Here is an 18900-nt window from a genome sequence, read left to right on the forward strand (position 1 = left end):
TTTTTGTCAACAAAGATGTGTGGAAAAGTATATGAGCCATATGGCTTATGAAATTATTTTACATGTCAAAAATAAATGTTCCTGTTTAAGTTGGTTCTAGGGAACCTTACAATCTTTAAAACATAAGCATACATGTCTTGTTTTATATGATTAACTCATTAGGTTTCCAATTTTCATAGAAAGATGTAAGGGATATCTTGACTCCTGTACATGTTGAAGCAAGTTATCATCTGGGGCATCATATTCTACAGAAAAGAAATGCTCAAGAATTTTCACCACTTCAACCCGTTCTTCAACAGAGGAAAGAAAAAGATGTTATAACAAGCAAGGTTAGTGTATGAGTTCTCTTTTTTCAAATGCAGTAAGTAAATATTCACATTTTGATCTTCAGTTAAAAAAAGCTTCACACATCCATAGTATGCGAAAGAATGCGTTTTTCAGACCAGTACCTAGTTCCTTGATCTTAATTAATAAACCAACATTCTAAAAAAAAAATGCCTAATTTTTTGCTAAAACAAACCTTTGCAGAGCTGGTATACAATCTGTATTATGATTTTAAAAAAAAAAACAACCTACCTGCAGAGAACTTGCAAGAATATATAATACTATATACCTCAAAACACACAGGTATGAAATTCAGTCTTTAAAATATTCATTCTTTTTCAGCTACACAGGATGAGTCACTTTCCAGTGTAAAATTGTTCTTTATAATTAATTCTGTGTTGGTATTAATCTTGGAGTATTTCAACGATGTTGCTGAAATATTAGTTCTATGAAGGTATTGCAGGTTTTCAGACACAAAGTCTGTGGGGAAAAAAGTGTATTCTGTATTCTTAAAAGAATATGAAATTAACTTTTTTCCAAAAAAAAACTTATTAAGAATTAATAGACTTTTACTCTGACTTAAGCAAAAGTCAGGATGCTCTGAGTTTTTAACTATTAAATGGTCATAAACATATTATTACTTTTCACAAACGGTAAGCTTCGTGTAATTCAGGTACAGCTGACTACCAGAATCTCTGAGATATATAAAAGCTCCTTTTAAATGGTATGCTTTTCCTTTTCATCTTCATTCAAAATTTTGTTTTAGAAACCGCAGTTAGAGAGAAAGAGGGTGTTGTTGAATATAGTGACATAAACATGCTCTATAGCATACTGGTAACCAAGGCACGGACACATGCATGGTGTCTCTGGTCTCATCAAACCTTACTAACAGTATGATAAGTAAAATTTTGTGTAATGAAACTTTCTTGCAAAAGTTAATTTGCTGTATCATAGGAGAGACTGCAGAGACCTCGTTTCTGGACCCTTTAAAACACTGCCCTTTTTACGTATTACTTTTTAAAAAATCAGCTGAGCATACACCCACTGGTTTAACTGTGAGAGACTGAGTCTGGAACGCCTCTCTGTTGTTCTGGGTGTGCAGAATGTGTTTGGAAAATGGCAAATCATAGCCTGATTGAATTGGTTTTAGGAGCAAGAGCTATTAGCCAATTCCAGATAACAATGTGATAGGTTTCTTTCTTTGGAAATACTTTTACTCACTATAATGCATAATACCCTAAAGTGCTTCTTTAAAATTTGTCTTTTATAGTTTGTTTTTGCAAGATTTTGCTCTGAAGAAAATTGTTCTGCTGACTTGAGCGTTTCTGGAAAAGTTGCTTTTCCAAAGTAAGTATAATATGGCTTTCAGTTTTTTGAAAGAGGTTCAGTAAGATTTTATCTAAATTATTCCTTAATCTTTTGTATGTAAAGAACATTAATTTGCAAAAGCAGACTATGGACTCCCTGAGAAAATATGAGGAGTAAAGCTGTGTTTAGTTGAAGAATATTTTAAAATCTTAAATCTTCCAGGAAATGCAGCAGAAATGTATATAACTGAAGAACTGTTCTTGCATAACTAGAAGACTTTACAGCTCGTAAAATATATCTTTATAGAAGATATATTTATAGGTAAACTTACAGAAAGGTAAACTTGTATTCTACACTTCATAAATAACTGGGGTAAGATACAGTGCACAATGCATGCTCAATATGTAGACATCATAACTGCTGTTATATTGACAAGCTATCAATTCTTTCTGCTGCTTTTATGGAGATACTGTACTTGCACTGTACAAAGAAGATACTTCGGTTTTGTACTAAGACATTGTTATATTGATTATTTCAATTATAAAACAAGTGGCTTTTTTTCCTCATTTACTTAAGAATATTACATGTTCAATTTTATACTGCCGATTGAGACACCAGATGGTTGAGTATTATGTGAGGTTTAGAGTTCTTTTCTCTATGTGGAATTAGCTTGTGTTTTCCAAAATTAATTTTGTTTTCTGATTTTTTTTATTTATGTCCCTAATTTTTTTTTATATACCCTTTAGTATGTTTCATTTTTTCCCATTCGTTCCAATTAGGTATCACATTTAAATCTGTTGTTATGCAAGATAATTAATGCATTTTCAAAGTATTTAAATACAATTATTATTGTCTCACAGAATGTGTATTACACCAAGCAATACTTTGTGAGATATATTTCTATTTAGCAGCATCTTTGGAAAGTTTTAAGCCATGTACCATTGTTTCTATTCAGAATGGATTTTAATTGTTTGATTTTTAAGTTGTATTTTATCATCACCACCCTTTTCTCTATTGAATATTATACTTCAAAGGAAGAAATACGGGTTGTTGTGTTCAAAAAGAGAAATTGTACCTGTTGTGAATCTCAGCTAGATAGGTATTTTGTGTAATTTCTTGTGTAATTTATCACTTTTAAAGTTGATTCAACTTTAATCGAGATGCTAGTTTGAACAACCTAAAATGACACCAAAAGATGATGACAGTCACATAATGCTGATAAACCACACCTGTGTGACCCTGAGCATAAGCTTTTTCATCTTCATAGATTTCAGAATAAGATTAGTATCTTTCTGCCTACTTTAACACATGGCCTGTAGCATGAGTCTTAAGACCTTTCATTTGCTTAGACTTGAAAGTTATTTTATTTGAACGATCATAAACTTTTTGGAAATAAAGATCGTGCAGCATTTCCATTCGTGACATTAGCAATGCAGTTTTGTAAGTACTTCAAAGCTCTAAGAAAGGAAAACAGATCACAACATACCTGCTTGGCATTAGGTTCCAGTAACAGATTTTCAGTGTAAATAAATAGGCTAAATATCTTGCTAAGGTGTGAAGTATCACCTTAAATTACATTGTATCCCTAGAATCTCGATTAAAAACTAGTTAGCTGTGAAGCGTTAATTTATGTTGTCTAGACAGAATGCATTCATTATCTTTGAACAGCAAAGCAAACACTTTTAGTCTTAAAAGAATGAAATGAAATAGGGGTGTCAACGTAATGCTTTACTTACTGAGTTACAAGTTTTCATGTATACACTATCATGTTTTGTTTAAATTGCTTCGATTTTGGCCTGCTCTGTAAATTTCTAGTCCGCATCATGCATTTTTTAATGAAGAATGAAATATGATTACCAGGGAAAAGCTCTAGTTCAGCTTTGTTGTAGTCCCAGATGTGCACCTGGTGCTTTTGTGTACTTGTGTGTTAAGCTGGGAGGCATCTTTGTGACAGCATCTTGTTAATGAGCTTGACTTTAATGCATATAAGAGGACTGAAAGGTAAGCATATAACTAGTAAAACAACTTTAAAATTTAACCTAAACTTAATCAAGCCACTGAAATGTTAACATTGTTTTTCTTTAATTCGCTTTTGTTTTGGAACCTATCTGCTTATGCAGTGCTTTTACCTTCTGTTGCTTTTCTAAGTGCCAGCTTCTTTCCCCAAGGTGTTCAGTGACTAATGCTTTGGTTTCGAGCCAGAATATCTGATAAATGTCTATTTCTAGGCAGCCTTTCCACAAGTCTTAATTAAACTTTAATGTCAAGCTGAAGTTTACATTTAGCCCCCCCATAGGTTGTCTGTACTTGTAACATGATTATAGAACATTACATAGATCATAAGACAGGCATGTTCACTTGCCCTCTTTGTGACCTGTTTCATATTCACTCCTATACTTTGAGTACAAAGAGTGAATTTTGAAATAATGTCTGAAAATACTGTAGCGGTAGCACACTGCTGTTCTCATCTGTAAAGGAAAGGACCTATCTTGTAAAAGCCAGAAGTACAACTGGTCTGATAACCATTCTCTTTCTCTCTCATTAATAACCTCAGGCCTTAAGTACAATACTGGAGTTGACCATCATATAACTTGTGTAGTACCTTCACTTACAGAACTGAGTAAAAACCTTCCTAATGATCTCCAGCTGAGCTTTGTCAGAACCAAATGAAATTAACTAAAAGAGCAATGAAGAAAAATTTTTGCCCCTTACAAGCTGTATATAGTATTACTTTTCACTTATGATAATTATTTTTATAGGCCTCATGATAAGAAAACGTATCTTGCTGTTGGAAGTATGAAGACTTTATTGTTGGACATTTCTCTGCTGAATGGTGGAGATGATGCATATGAAACTGTCCTCCACATTCAGATCCCTAAAGGTCTTTATTTCATCCGAGTTTTAGAATCGGTAAGAACAAAAAAATCTGTCAAACACTAATCCTTTGGTATTTTTTGTATTCAGCCAGATATTTTTCAAATTATGTTAATGAATTGTTGAGTTTCTTTGGATACTGACAACCAACACACACATACCCCCCAAAAAAGCTGACAAAACTCCAGTTCTGAAGTTCTCCAATTTAATTAATATAGGTGACTTAAATCATTTCAGTAACAGGATGTGATGGTAACAACTAAAATTAAAATGTGTCTAAATGTATTTCAGGATGTTACTGCTACTTTTTGTCAGATGATCATGTTCTCAGTGATCACAAAGATCTCATTGAACCTGCTCTTTTTAAGAGATACATAGTCTTACAAAGAAGTCACAAATAAAATTGGTCTCTCTTTCTGCCTTTTTAAAATAACTGCTCTCTGTGTAGAATCCCCCTGACACCTTTCAGAGGTTGGCTTTAAACTTGAGTGGGTCTGGGTCTGATGCATGCACCTTAGCTTCAGTCCAGGCAAACAGAAGATGAAGTAACAGGATACAGTAACCAATATAAGGTTATGTTAAAGTAGTCATGAATAATATGAATGTTCTCTATATTTGCATCAGTGAAATAACAAACACTTAGTTCACGGAAATATAAATCATCAGATTTCAGTGTGTGCGTGTAATTTGAAATGTCTGAAAAAAGCAGTTTTATTTTAATCATTAATAATTTGTCCTTTATTTTAGGAAGAAAAACAGATACATTGTGAAGTATTAGATAAAGAAATTCATGCAGTGAAACTTGAGTGCAGTGTTGGTTATTTATATGTAGATCAAAAATCAAAGGTAAGCTATGTATGAAGTTCCTAGCTTTAAAAACACCCTAAATATGTTATAAGGATTTTCAGGGAGAAAAAATCCTTGCTTTTCAGAATCTCTCCATTCCCAACTAATGTCTTTTATCATGTTGGTATCTGATTCTCTCTGCTGCTTTTAAAATTAGTTGCTTAAACACTCTCTGGAATAATTCATTAAGGGACAACATTGTGTTATGCATCAACTTACTGTGCTTGGCTTCCTAGACAAGTGAGCTGACTAAGGCTATGAACAAATGTGTTAGGTCAATAGAAAGGGAACAGAAGACACAAAAAGCAAGTATTTTCTTAGGAATTTTTTTAGAGCAGGAAATTCTAAATGAGTTTAATAAAATATTTTTATTTAAACTGTGTTAAGACACACTATCATTTGCTATAAATAAAATTTTATTTGTTTTACAGCTGGATTTTAGTTTCCTCTTGGATGCAAGCTCATTTACCAGAGCAGAAGATGACCTCAGCATCATCATTAATGCTACCTGGTAAAGTCTAATAAAAATTGCTCAGTGAAAAATATTACTATCTTTGGAAAACAGAATAGGGGACAGTGGAAAGACTTAGCAAAGCACAGTTGCAAGAAAGCAGATCAGTTGCAAATCTGTAAAGGCAGGGAAATTACAGAAAAACCCCAGAGAATAGATATTTAAATAACGAGCAGGTTTCTGCCTCTGTAAAATGTTCTTTTTTTTTACTGCCTGACATGTTGTTACTAATAAAATATTTTTCTTTTAATAAGCTGAAAAGTCTGTTTAATACTTGCTTATAGAAATATGCATAGCATACGATGACGTATTCCATATTCATTTTTCTCTCATTTTGTTTTTATAGTAAAAATGAAGATGGGAACATGTTGCTGGATAACGTGCTGACTTTAGCTGTACCTCTAAAATATGAGACTGAGTTAAATGCCCATGGGTAAGTCAGCTATTGCTATACCTGCATACCAGTAGAACTGTTGTCTTGTTACTACTCTAAATTCCCAAAGCTTTTAAGCAGAAGCATGATGTAGCTGAAGAATGCTGGGAATGAGATGGCACAGCTATCCTGGGTCAGACCCATACATTTCTAAGATTTTGTTTTCATTACTGTGATATGAGACCAGTGATACCTATGGTGCTTTGAACTTGTCTCTTAGCAGACTATTATTTTTTTATAAAGTGAGGTCTTTAATAAGAGCACAGCAGATCCTCAGATTCCTTGCTTAACATGAACCATGTTCTGGGTTTGTTGTGGGGCATTCATGGAGCATAGTTTTGGGTGAGGATTTATGGCTTTTTCTGATTCATCTGCCTTTTTAAGAGGAAAGAGTACAAAGATAGAGGTACTCAGTGTTCCTAGATTTACTTAAATGCAAACTTGGTTATTTTCTTAGAACCAATTGTACTGGAGATAGCATGGAGCAGAAAGTTATGCTAATGATATATAGCAATTCTATTAATTAACAACTTCTAAACCATTGTAGATTTGTATCACCAGCTTCGTTTGTTTATGGAACAAATGAGAAAGATTCACCAGTTATGTGTATGAAGGAAAATATCAACTTCACTTTCCATGTAAGAGTTTTTCTTTGTAAACCCTATTATCCTTGTTTTGAAGGTTAATGTTTAGGTTTCCAGTGTATCTAATGACAGCCTGCACAGTCAGTAAGGGAACTTTTTAAGAGTACAAGGGCATGGTGAGCAACTTCTGTGCATTAGTGATGGGAAGTGGCTGTTAATCCCTCTTTGAACACTGTGTTTGGCCTCTTCTACTGAATGGTTAGAGAAAAAGTACTTAGCACAAGCAGGATTGAAAGTGGTAGAGCAGTTCTGACTTGCCACTTCTTCCATTGAGAAACACTGCAAAAGGAATTATCTTACCCTAAGCAAAAGGAACTAGGAGCTCCATATAAGAGGATGTATAGGTATCAGATTTGTCTCCAATGGATTAAAAGCAGGAGTTAGACACTAATCTCTTCTAGTTCCTTTTGCATATTCTCCCAGAAGGCAGTCTGTATGACCTCAGGGTAGTCATTGCAGATTAGCACTACTTACTCATTGGGTTCAGAGAAGTGAAGGGTTCAGTAAACCTACAGAATGAATTAAGCAAAATGTTACAACTCCTCGCAGAATCCACTTTCATGACAGCGTAACAATGCAAGGTGCTGCCCCATTCTGTGAAGTTTTATGCATTTATACTTTATATATATTTTTGTTACTTGAATAGCCACCATGAAGTAAATTTTTAAACGTATAACATTCTTCCCCACAAGGTTATCAATGTAGGACCAAGCATGGCTCCAAATACAAACTTAGAGATAATGATACCTAATGCTTTTCCACCCAATGACTTCAAATTATTCAACACATTGGATATCAAGGTAAGCACAGGTTACTTAATGTATTTTTATTAGCTATATGAATTCTACGAAAAAGAGAAGCAGAGCGTAGCAGAACTAGTACCGAGTATGTGTTCAGTTTGTTAGCTATGGTGAAAGAGAGTGAACAAGAATAGGTTGATCTTCTGCCCCATGTGTTTTAGAATTCTGAAAGTAAAACTTGCATTCCTTTTGAGCTTCTTGCCTTTCAGAAATCTATATTCTGATTATTATCTGATGTTTAAATTCTAACAGAGATGTTATTTTTATTTCCAGGCAACAGTTGGACAGTGCTTCTATAATAAATATCCCAGAAACTGTAGTGCAGCAGAAAAAAATGAAAACATATTAAAGGACGTTGTCACTTTCTTTTCAAAACCTGCTAAGAGACAAATGGTAAGGTCTGTCTTTTGGCATCAGTGAGAAATAAATGACTCTATGAAGGAGCCTTAAGACAGTGGTATATCTTACATAATGAGGTCACCAGAGCAGACTTCCAAGGATTTGTGGTGGGACCTGTGCTAAGTTCAGCGTAGTCTTAAGTGACTTCAGTGAAAGAGGTGAGACCTGAGATGAGAAAGTTGATTAATGACATGTCACTGAAGTCAGTGTGGATGACAGTCACCTGTGAAGAACTGCCAAAGGGTTACCTAACTGAATGAGTGGGCAAACAGAATGGCAGATGAAATTCAGCAACAAATCAAACTTGATGCATGTGGGAAAAACAGTCTTAATTTTAATTACATGAAGTATGCAGATCAAATATTCATTGCCTTTTCCACATCAAAAAAGTGCCATCAAATGTAACTCATAGGAGCCAGGTTAAAAAAACAAAACAAAAGTATTACTCATGGTGGAACTTCTTACCGAAAGGTGTTGTGAATGCTATAAATAAGTGAATTCCAAGGGATGCTATACAAGTTAATGGGACTGGAAGTCATTAAAAATTTAAAAATACATGGAAATCACTTTTGGCTGGATATTTCTTATAAAAATATTTGGAAGACTGGGAGAATATTATACATGCCTGGCCCGTTGAAGCTTATCCCTTTGTACCTGTTACAGACCCTGCTAGAGATCAGATACTGGACTATGTAGTCCAAACCAGAATTGCTATTCTAGTGTTACATTTTTGAGGGTTGGTTCTCATAGAAATCTGTGTGCTGCAACTTGTGTTTGATAGAGTACAATTTTGTTTAATGCTTTCATCTTAAAAGAAGCTGAACATTTTTAAACATGTTAATTTGGGACGTTTAAGTAAGTATGTTACAGGAAACATCAACCAATGATTGAGAGACAGACTGCACTAGAATATCAAATCAGAACTTAGGCATTGCAGTCTTGGATAAAGAATATAATCATGCACAGGCTTGCTTTTTTGTCTCTCCAAAGCTGAGTGAAGTGGTGCTAGCTGCCAGTGTACAAGTTTAAGAATCAATCAATTACACTGTTTATACTGGATATCATATAGTAATTGTCATTTATCATTCTTGATAAAAGCTAATTTAAAATAACAGTGTAATAAAATCCCATACAACCAGATTATGACAATTGTTATTTTTCAGTTGAAAAAAATTTTAATTTTTAAGAAAAATGACCTGTTGTCTTCTAAAACAATTAGGTTGGTCCCTTGCACTCTTCCTTTAGCGCCTATGGATTGACAGTGATGGATGACAACCTGGAGTTACACCCTGACTTTTCAAGAACAAACATGGATCTTTTTGTTTTACTCGATTCCTGAGTGTCTTTAGTACTAAGATGATAAAGTTGATAAACTTAAGTTTTAATCTTTACCTCCCTTCTACAGTACTGCATGAAAAATGACAGCCTTTGCTTACAAATATATTGCAAGCTTGGAAACATGGAAAGTGGAAAAGAAGCAACTGTTCAGTTGCATCTGGAGGCTACTCCTTCACTTTTAGAAATGGTAACACATTAATTTTTCATACTTGGGGGGAATATTTCAAGGCATATTTGCAGTATTCTCTGCGTATAAATTCTAGGTATTAATATGTTTTTGCAAACAGTATGATTAAATCCAAATCTTCAGATGTTAAGCTGTTTTATGTTTTCAGTGCTAAATCTCAAGGTGGTATATGAAAAAAACACTGAAAAAATATGTATTTTAGATTATGACTTTGTTTTATAGTATGTATGGCTTTGCCTAGTCTGGCTGGGTTATGGAGGATTGGGTTTTAATTTCAACTCATAATTGTACTTTTCTAAGAAAAGCACGGGGACTTAAGTAAAATCCAACTGGGCTTCATTCCAGCTTCTGGTACTAATTTGTTTTGTGATCAGAAAAAGGCACATTGTGTGTTTGTGTGAGATTCTGTTTCTGTGAGCAGCTGTGTTACCATTTTTGCTGGGTAGAAATTAATGTGTCGAAGTTATTTTTTAAAAGATAGGTTTTATTTTTTTTTTAATCAGGATGATGCATCAGCATTGAAGTTTGAAGTGAGAGCAACAGCCTCACCAGAAAAAAGTGAAAAAGTTATTGAACTACACAAGGACAAGCAAGTTGCATATGTAAGAATTCTCTTAATGAATTTGTGATAAACTTGTTAAAGTAGAAAAATGAACAGCAATTAAAATTGTTGAATTCTATACATATCTATACCCAGACAATGACTGTAGTGTTAATTACTTAAGAATGTAATTAATTTTCCTAGTTTGTTGTATTAGTATCTTCTAGGGGGGAAAAAAAAAAATCAGTTAGCACTAAACTTACTTTCTGCTTTCCAGGTCTATTTGGAAGGAGTGCACCACCAAAAGCCAAAATACCGTGTCACTGTGCTGATTATTGGAATAGGCTTAATAGTTGGTGTTACCTTGTTCTTGCTTCTTTCATTTGTATTATGGAAGGTAGGTTTTCAGTATTTCACAGTTATTCTCAAGTCAGGAGTTCACACCATTGTGGATCTTTGGATCTGCTAATGCAGGTTAAAGGATAAATAGTATTTTATTATGATCTGTCCTTTCTAAAGAAATATAATTCCTCCTGTAACTTGTGATTTTTCAAAATACTTCTCCTTTTTCCTTCATTTTATCTTCTGTGTATTCTACGTCTTCTTTATTTAACGCCACAAACCCCTTCCCATGTTTTATATGGCATGTCATGTTTACAAATAATTTATATAATTTAATGATATCAAGTGGATCATTTTTGTGAAATGGTACTCCACGTTTAACGACACGATGACTCATAGTCTACAACAGTTTCATGCCAGAATAAAATGTTTCAGATTTTAAATGGCAACACAAAAATACTGTATGTAAGTAAAAAAGAAAACTAAAGGATGCTGCTTCTCTGACAAGCGATTAAGAGATTGTTAACTTCTTCACAAACATGCAGACTTGCTCCATCCATCATTTTTCCCAGGGAAGTGTAGAAATGAAAGAAAGGTTTATTACCATTTCACATTTAAAAAAATACTGGATTCTGTGAACTGTTAATAGTTCACAAGCCCACACGTCCTTACTCCTTGCAGGAGAGTATTAGCCTCCCAGAAAGTAAAAGAAAAAGCAAACCCACTTTTTTGATTGATGAGTAACACTTGATTATTTGGTATGACAAAGCAATGGCAAATACCATCTTTCATAAACTTCGTACATATGTATTTTATTTTAGTTCATCTTTTATGGTTTGGATGTGATAACAAAGATTTGCTGACAACAGATTCCAAAATTATGTATTTCAGATTGGCTTTTTCAAAAGGCAATACAAACCCGTCCCTCAAGACAAGAACAGAAGAGACAGCTGGAGTTTTACAAGTGGGAACAAAGATGACTAAGATGGCAAATAAATGTTTGATTTTAAAATGAAGAATTTAAGATTCAGGTTAATTCACAGGAGAAACATCAGAGACAAGAAAACTGGTCTTGAGCTCCTTTGCTCTTACAAAATACACTTTATTCCCTTGAACTGTATGGAGGACTACACCTTAAAGTACTGTCATTTTTCTAACACAAAAATGATAAAACCGTTTGGTTTGAAGTCTCACAGTAATATTTGAAATGCCACATACATATATATGTATCTGGTTTCAAACAGACAGAAGAACACTAAATATAAGAAGAATTACTTACTGGAAAGAAGAATTTCTAGAAAGTAATAATGTTTGGCCAATCCTGGAAAATAAGATCTCAGGCACATTAGCATGAGTTATTCTATTCATTCTCAAGTTTCAATAATCTTCTGATTAGACATTCAAGAAGAAATCTTCCCTCATATTGCTTTGGCAGTTTTACAAGCATAAGTTAGCTTAAACCAATAGAAGACACTGTAAGCAGAGCGCACAGATGTAGAAGACAGCTATCGGAAGCTCTTTTGGGCTTCTGAAGGTAACCTCGTAAGCTTTGGCTTCACAGGCACAGCCACAACACTGCAGAGACTTAGACACCCAGGCAAGCCAGAACCACGAAGGTCAGAGGTGGGTTCAGAGCAGGGAATTCTGTGGGGTAGCCTGGAGATGCAGAACAGAATCCTCTCTCAGCTGTGGAAAGAGTAATGTATTGGAGATCATCATTTGTAGCCATCTTTAACATGGTTCTTGCAAGCATGACAGAATTAGTTTTTCTCTCTCAAATATTGCTGCCATGATGTTCTGGACTTCTCCAATTATATATTGGGGGGGGGTGTTTAAAAGTATTTATTTTTATTTATTTGAATATTTTTCTATAGTACTCAGCACAGTAGTATTAGTACTGGCATTCTGCCAGAACCTAGAAAAAAAAAGAAGACTTCACATAATGACAAAACAGAGAAACACATACCCAACAGACCCCAAATGCCAAATTTTATCTTTAGATGTGCCATGCTTTACCTGAAAGGACTTAATAAGGAAGTCATTTGGAGAGCTAGCTTGGGTTCTTGTGAAGTTTTCAGAAAAATACCATCCAAACAGGCATGCTCAGAAGCCACTCAGCGGAAAGACAAATGACTGAATAGAAACATGGTTCAAACCACTGCTCTGCTACTACAGGAAGTTTCTTCAGCTAGATAAGTTTGCACTGCCACCTAGCTTTGGTGAAATAGTACAATCCAGGGAAAAAAAAAAAAAAAGTTACTTTGCTCCCCAGTACAACTGGAGAATGTACAGCTTCTTCCATAACTGTATTGCAACAGCAGTATGCAATATGGCCTTTCTTGCCATGCCTTTGATGTCTTTCTGAACTGCAAGGAGAAATGAACGTAGTATGTACGTACGTGTTGAAGCTGCACCATCATACGGGAATTATCCTGAGACTCAAAAGCAGTACAGAGTGCCTTCAACAAGCACCTTTGCTAATAAAGTTTGGTGCCATAAAAGCCACATTGTCCACAGATTCTAAAGGTATTGGGGACCATTTTGTAATTTCACTTGATTTCATGCCAAAGATGTGGATTACTCTAAAAGTAAATTTTCTCTCTAAAAATCTTCTGCAGTGTAAGGACAAATGAATGTGCATATATTTTTTTAAAAAAACGTATGTGAAGAATTAAATATTTTCTTACAAGTCTATGAAAACGTACGCAAATGCTTATCTTCCAAATGGCTTTAGTGAATTTTTGCACTTTAACCAAAATATCTTTGAACAGAAATTAGTTTGATATTACAGCATATTGTGAAAAATATACCTCACATACTGGAAGAAGCTTTAACGTTCTTTTTAGTACAAACAATGCTAAAAGTGAAACTAAAGCATTTTATTTATCTTTGAAATACTTTACATAAGTCAGTACATGTGATAATGTTGTCTTGGAAATCATGTACTTCCTATTCAGATTTTATTATTAGCATGTAAATGTTGGCTGCCTGTTCTTAGGATATGAAGCAAAATTCAGTTAGCTTTTATAAACCAGGTTGACAAAAAAATGAATGTGCAATGTCCCAGTGGTGGCAAGGTTATAAAGTATCACTCGATTTTATTTCATTAAAAAGAACCCCAAGAAGTTAAACACATGAATGCTGTTTCTTCTGCAAGTTCAATTACTTTTTTAATTTTCAGTTAGTTATGTAATAAAAACAGTCAAATCTAGTAAATGTAGCTGGAATCTCCTTCTTAGACAACTTTAGGAAGTTTAGTTTGAATTGTCTTAACGTTATAAATATTTGATGTGATACAGTACCAATTACAGTAGTTTTAACTGGAGACTACTCACTGCGACTCAAACAAAGGGTGTAAACTGAAACGAGAGGTTCCAACTGGACATGAGGAAAAACATTTTCCTTAGGAGGACAGCCAGGCATCAGAACAGGGGTGCGGAGAGGTTGCACCATCTCCATCCTTGGAGGTTTCAAGGCTGGACAGGATGAAGCCCTGAGCAACCAGATTGATCTCAGCTGGACCCGCTCGGAGCAAGAGACTGGGCTAGAGGCCTGCAGGGGCCCTGTCCAGTCCAGAGGATGCTGTGACCCTGGTCCTACTCTGCAGCCACTGACTCAGTACAACGAGCAGAACTAGCTATAAGATTCCTATAATAATTGCCTGTGAAGCAGGCATTTGATTGTCTATGACTTTGGCCTTTACTACTGGCCAGGTTTGTCTGCAGAAACTGCATGAGATTTCCAACAAGTAACAGCTTGTTCTTAGGATACAAATAATCTGCTACAGTATTTCAGGTGCAGTACTTATTTGTCTTGTATTTTTATCACAGGTAGGAATTTTTCACAAGTATCTAAAAATCAAATCAAATATAGTAGCTATAGATGCCATGTAAAGGCTTAGGTCCTTGCTTTAACAAAATCATAAAAGGATTGGATTTCACATTATTTTGGACTGCTTACTGAAGAAAGAACTTAACTCATTCTAGCCACAAGACAATGCAGCTTTCACACCATTATATGCCATTCACCTTCTCAAAGATTCATAGAAAGTGACCAAGAAAATGTTCATTATCCCTGTGGTCCTGCAGACGGACAAACTTGTTGGTCTGCCACTCTTCATCATCCCAGAGAAAGCCAGTTCCCCAAAAGAATGTAGTCTTAATTTGCTGTCATCTCAAATAATTGTATTAAATATGTAATCAGTGAGGAAAAAAGACACTCATAAAAATTATGTTTCCTATAAGGAAGTGATAAAAATTTAAGTCAACTCTAAGTTATTTATCATAACTTTATTCTCAGCAATAACAAAAACTATGCTGAATATAATTTCAGTTCTAGGATAGATAAAATGTTTCAAATACTTATTTTGTACAAAGAGTAGTCCTTAAAATACATTTCAACAAAGAAAAGCCATTTAAGACATCAGCATATTTTGTATTAGTTTGACTAGAAACTATTTGAAAGCAAATACATTAAGGCAACATTAAAAATTATGACTAGAAGTGGAAGTACTTCATTTAAAAAAAATAATTATATGTTGCCACCATTCTTCAGCATGAGGTGGTACCCTACCTCCACTCACCAGCTCTGTTTGAACTGATGTACCTGACAACATTGATAAGCAGCAGCAGACTTAAGTATCTCATATTATATTTATTACAAAAGCTAGAATAGTTTTAAAGGGAAAAAAATATTTTATTCTATTCTCATAGACACTTCCTGAACCCCAAATTTATGAGATCAATATAATCAGTTTTCATTTTTTCTTGATCAGCCTAATAGTTTCTTTACAGTTAAATACAACCTGATAAAAATATATAACTTGATAAAAATTGAAAACCAGAAATATTACAAACATCCCCGTTAAGCTTCTGCTACAACAACTGAATTCAGTGAGTGAAAGACTGGGACCTCGGAAAGCTCTGCATAGAGGTGAGAAAAGGATTCTTCGACGCAGAACTTGTAGTGCGTCCCTTCTATATGCAATTGCATGTTGCTTGGGAAGTCTCCAGGTCATCAGTGTTCACACCATAGAGATTTATCAGTTGAGGATGCACCCTGTGAAGTGAGGAAGTCAAACTATCAGTTTCATTAACTCTTGCAATGGGTGTGCCACTTTTTGAGGTTCAGGGGGAAGAACAAATATGTATGAATTGCTGTATGGAATAAAATCAGGTGAATTACATTTTGACAGTTCCTATACGGTCATCTTCAGAAGTATGTATTACATATCCTGTAATATGATCTGCCTTTTATTTTACATACCAGACTGTTACTCCAACTCTGCGCTTTCAGCTCATCCTGTGTGTGTTGCAGAAGAATGAGCCACCGCCCATTTAATTCCCTGATAACCCTCCTATTTCCCTGTGCATTTATAGTCTCTTTCTTTCCTAGAGATGGAAACTGTTCCCAAGCAGCACTAAGTTTCCCACAATTGAACAACTACATGTTTTTATTACAGCTTACACACACTGCTTTCCAAGCAGGAATCCTCATCCCAAAAGAAGCTCCTCCCGGGAGTCACAGACTTTTATATACATCTGTTCTCCTCTAAGAAACAAAAGGGTGAAGTAACAGGTAGAAAGAAGTGGAGCCGGAAGCTGATGAAGCACTAGAAAGGAAAAGCCATGTGGGTCATAACAAACCTTTCCAAAGATGGGCACAAGGCAACAGGGCAGAGGCCCAAACAATGGCAAAAGGGCCAGGCTTTGCACTGCACAATGGCACTATTCTTACAGCATTTACAACACCCAATTTTGGTGTCATCTGTATTATATACAGATGTAATACATCTAAGATTGCAGTACTAATCTGTTACAGGTATACAGTCCATAAACATAACGCTTAGCCTTACCGAACATGAACTTCTGATGCTTCTTTCATTAAGTCTCCATCTATATTCCAAGGGTGATTTCCTTCTGCAGAAGCAGCATTCAAATACGTATCTTCATTGGCATCAAGCCCACTTTTAAGCCTTGGTTGTACTTTTACTTCTTGAACTGTATAGGTCTCAACAAAGGGAAAATTGAACTAAACCAAACACAAGACAGATATTAAATGAAGATGAAAGATATAGGTGGTAGCTTAGCAACAAACTGGATTACTTGAAATTAAAAAGCTTGCTTTTTTTTTCTGTCTTAAGTAAATGGGAACACTTAACTCGAGCTTTGACCACATGAGGCATTATATATTCTGGCTAGCATTTATAGATTAACATGCTGCTTTTATCCTAAATAGTGCCTCATCAAAAATGGTAGTGTTCCAGTTGCATTCCCATATCAGACTTGCTTAGTCTACAGGTGAGGGCGTATCTTGCACACACCAAAATGGCACGTGCTTTCAGAATATGTGCAAGTCTAAGCAGCTTTTTTCGTGTGCTCTGTTCATCATTACCAGTAATCCTGTCGTAAACAAGTCTAGTTAGGATTCTAGTAAATTGTCATCTTAAGTTTAAAGGAGGGTCCACATCTCCTTGTCTAATTTCTAATTACAAAGGCAGAGAGAAAAGCAAAGCCTTCTTCCAAAAGCATAACTGGAAAGCATAAACTATTTCCTAAATGCAGCCTTAGTGCTGTCACATGGAATTATCATCCACCTCTCCCCCAGACTCTGACTGTTGACCAATTCAAACCTAAACCTCCTTGTAAAAGTGATTTCACATAATCTTGACACATGTAAATGAGCACCAGTTTGCTGAGGCTATGCATCGGATATATAGGACAGCAATAAGGCACTGTGTCTGGATGCTTCATTTTTCTCTTTAGAGACAGAATAATGACCACAATCTTGAAATGCAGTTGTGCAAGCGTTCATTACTAGATGGAATGCATACCTGCTAAAAATCAGTGGTAATAATACCAGCACAGCATGCAGTGGTCTGCTGAAATTATGGACTTTACCTGTTTCTGACAAAGAGCTGCATGATGCCCCCCCCCCAGTCTGCATTCTTCATCTCTGTACTACACAAAAGTTAAACACAGCATGCATTGCCTTTATTGTGGTGAAAGGGCTTTACACCCATAAAACTATGGTACCGCACAAATACAATTTAAACCACAACAGATGGGCTGAAATAGGCTAATCGGTATTAGTCTAGTGATTTAAGAAAAAAAACTCAGAATAAAAGGGGGCTAATGTATTCTGACAAGAAGCTAAGTCTTCTTACAAGGATGCTAACATTAACTCTTGCAGCATGTCTACCTTTACGATTAAATGTTCTTTTTATAATCACCAGAAACAAATTAACAGTACCTGGTTTTTCATGCTGGCATATCTTTTCAGATGTTTTATAAACTCTGTTCGAGAAGTATTTTGTACAGCAATAAGAGCCATGCTTCCATTATTCAACCTGAAAAGCAGACCAATTTAGTTCCCAAAGGAAAATTCATTAATTTGGAAGTTTCATAGGCTCTTCAATAGTCTAGATTTTTTAAAAAAAAGCTAACAAGAGTACATTAACAGAATAGTCTCAATGTTGTTTTAAATCTTTTTGCCACCACCTTCCCCTAGATCAATATAAACTATGCAATTGAGGTCATTTAGTATCGATATATTTATAACATACACTGTAATAATAAAATTGTACTCCCTTATCAATATCCATAATGTATTGAACATAATACATATAATTTAAAAAAATAGCTTTTCTACTTAACAGATGGTTTTTAAACATTGGGGATCATAAATTTATCTTTTCACTTTTCTCTCTAGCAAAGTATAATGATTACCATAAATGCCATGAGGCAGAGCTTTACCAAGAAACCATTTCCATGATTTATGTAAGCACATCCCCATCACATAACCCAGTGCAGGTGGGTCATTCACCTCCACCATTAACACTCATGCTGCCCTAACAAAGATCCTGATCTTCAACGCTACCGCTATTCAAACTCTCTTAGCAGTTCTCACTGCAGTTCTACTTACATATTTCACAAAGCACATAAAAGTTAAAAAGCAATGGAATTTTGTACAAAACAGTCATATACCAGAGATTAATCAAGAAGAGACCCTACAGTGCAGATATTCAATGCTCCTAGGTATCCAGTCACCACTGATATTTTAGCATCTTTGAGAATTTGGGTCTGACAATGAGCAAGTATCAGTTCACAGATTCCTTTACGCAACTGAACCTTGCCGCAGAAGCTAACAACCTGAATCTCAATGCAGTCATGCCTAAGTCCATTAAAGTTATAGAGTATATAGAGTCTATAAAGTTATAGAAGCAAATCAATGTTCAACAAGAATATCTGATGAACATGACAATCACTGCTGAGATTGTATTCTATATAGAGATGATGTACTTCATATATCTTCTGAATATATATGTGTACATATATATGTACATGTATATTTA

General features: G+C 35.0%; 2 protein-coding genes across 3 annotated transcripts in view; one reads left to right on the forward strand and one right to left on the reverse strand.

The window, feature by feature from the left end:
• Window positions 1-13680, forward strand: part of ITGA4 (integrin subunit alpha 4) — a 38764-nt gene extending 25084 nt beyond the window's left edge. Inside the window, exons 16-28 of one of the 2 annotated variants that reach the window (XM_074829272.1) lie at window positions 180-329; window positions 1595-1671; window positions 4392-4542; window positions 5254-5352; window positions 5784-5863; window positions 6210-6296; window positions 6844-6934; window positions 7633-7740; window positions 8014-8133; window positions 9545-9664; window positions 10168-10266; window positions 10483-10602; window positions 11439-13680. In XM_074829272.1, the coding sequence (XP_074685373.1) occupies window positions 180-329; window positions 1595-1671; window positions 4392-4542; window positions 5254-5352; window positions 5784-5863; window positions 6210-6296; window positions 6844-6934; window positions 7633-7740; window positions 8014-8133; window positions 9545-9664; window positions 10168-10266; window positions 10483-10602; window positions 11439-11531 (1395 nt within the window). In that variant the 3' untranslated portion in view covers window positions 11532-13680. Of the gene's footprint in view, window positions 1-162; window positions 330-1594; window positions 1672-4391; window positions 4543-5253; window positions 5353-5783; window positions 5864-6209; window positions 6297-6843; window positions 6935-7632; window positions 7741-8013; window positions 8134-9544; window positions 9665-10167; window positions 10267-10482; window positions 10603-11438 lie in introns of those variants that run through there. The other variant, XM_074829273.1, reaches the window with a different exon arrangement.
• Window positions 13681-14817: 1137 nt separating this feature from the next.
• The window catches only part of CERKL (CERK like autophagy regulator), a 58787-nt gene continuing 54704 nt past the window's right edge, over window positions 14818-18900 (reverse strand). Inside the window, exons 11-13 of the mRNA XM_074829274.1 lie at window positions 17799-17895; window positions 16402-16577; window positions 14818-15605 (exon numbers count right to left, since the gene is read on the reverse strand). Coding sequence (XP_074685375.1) covers window positions 15524-15605; window positions 16402-16577; window positions 17799-17895 — 355 coding nt within the window. The 3' untranslated portion in view covers window positions 14818-15523. The remainder of the gene's footprint in view (window positions 15606-16401; window positions 16578-17798; window positions 17896-18900) is intronic.

This window comes from Strix aluco, chromosome 6 (assembly GCF_031877795.1).
Source record: "Strix aluco isolate bStrAlu1 chromosome 6, bStrAlu1.hap1, whole genome shotgun sequence".
Classification (NCBI taxonomy): domain Eukaryota; kingdom Metazoa; phylum Chordata; class Aves; order Strigiformes; family Strigidae; genus Strix; species Strix aluco.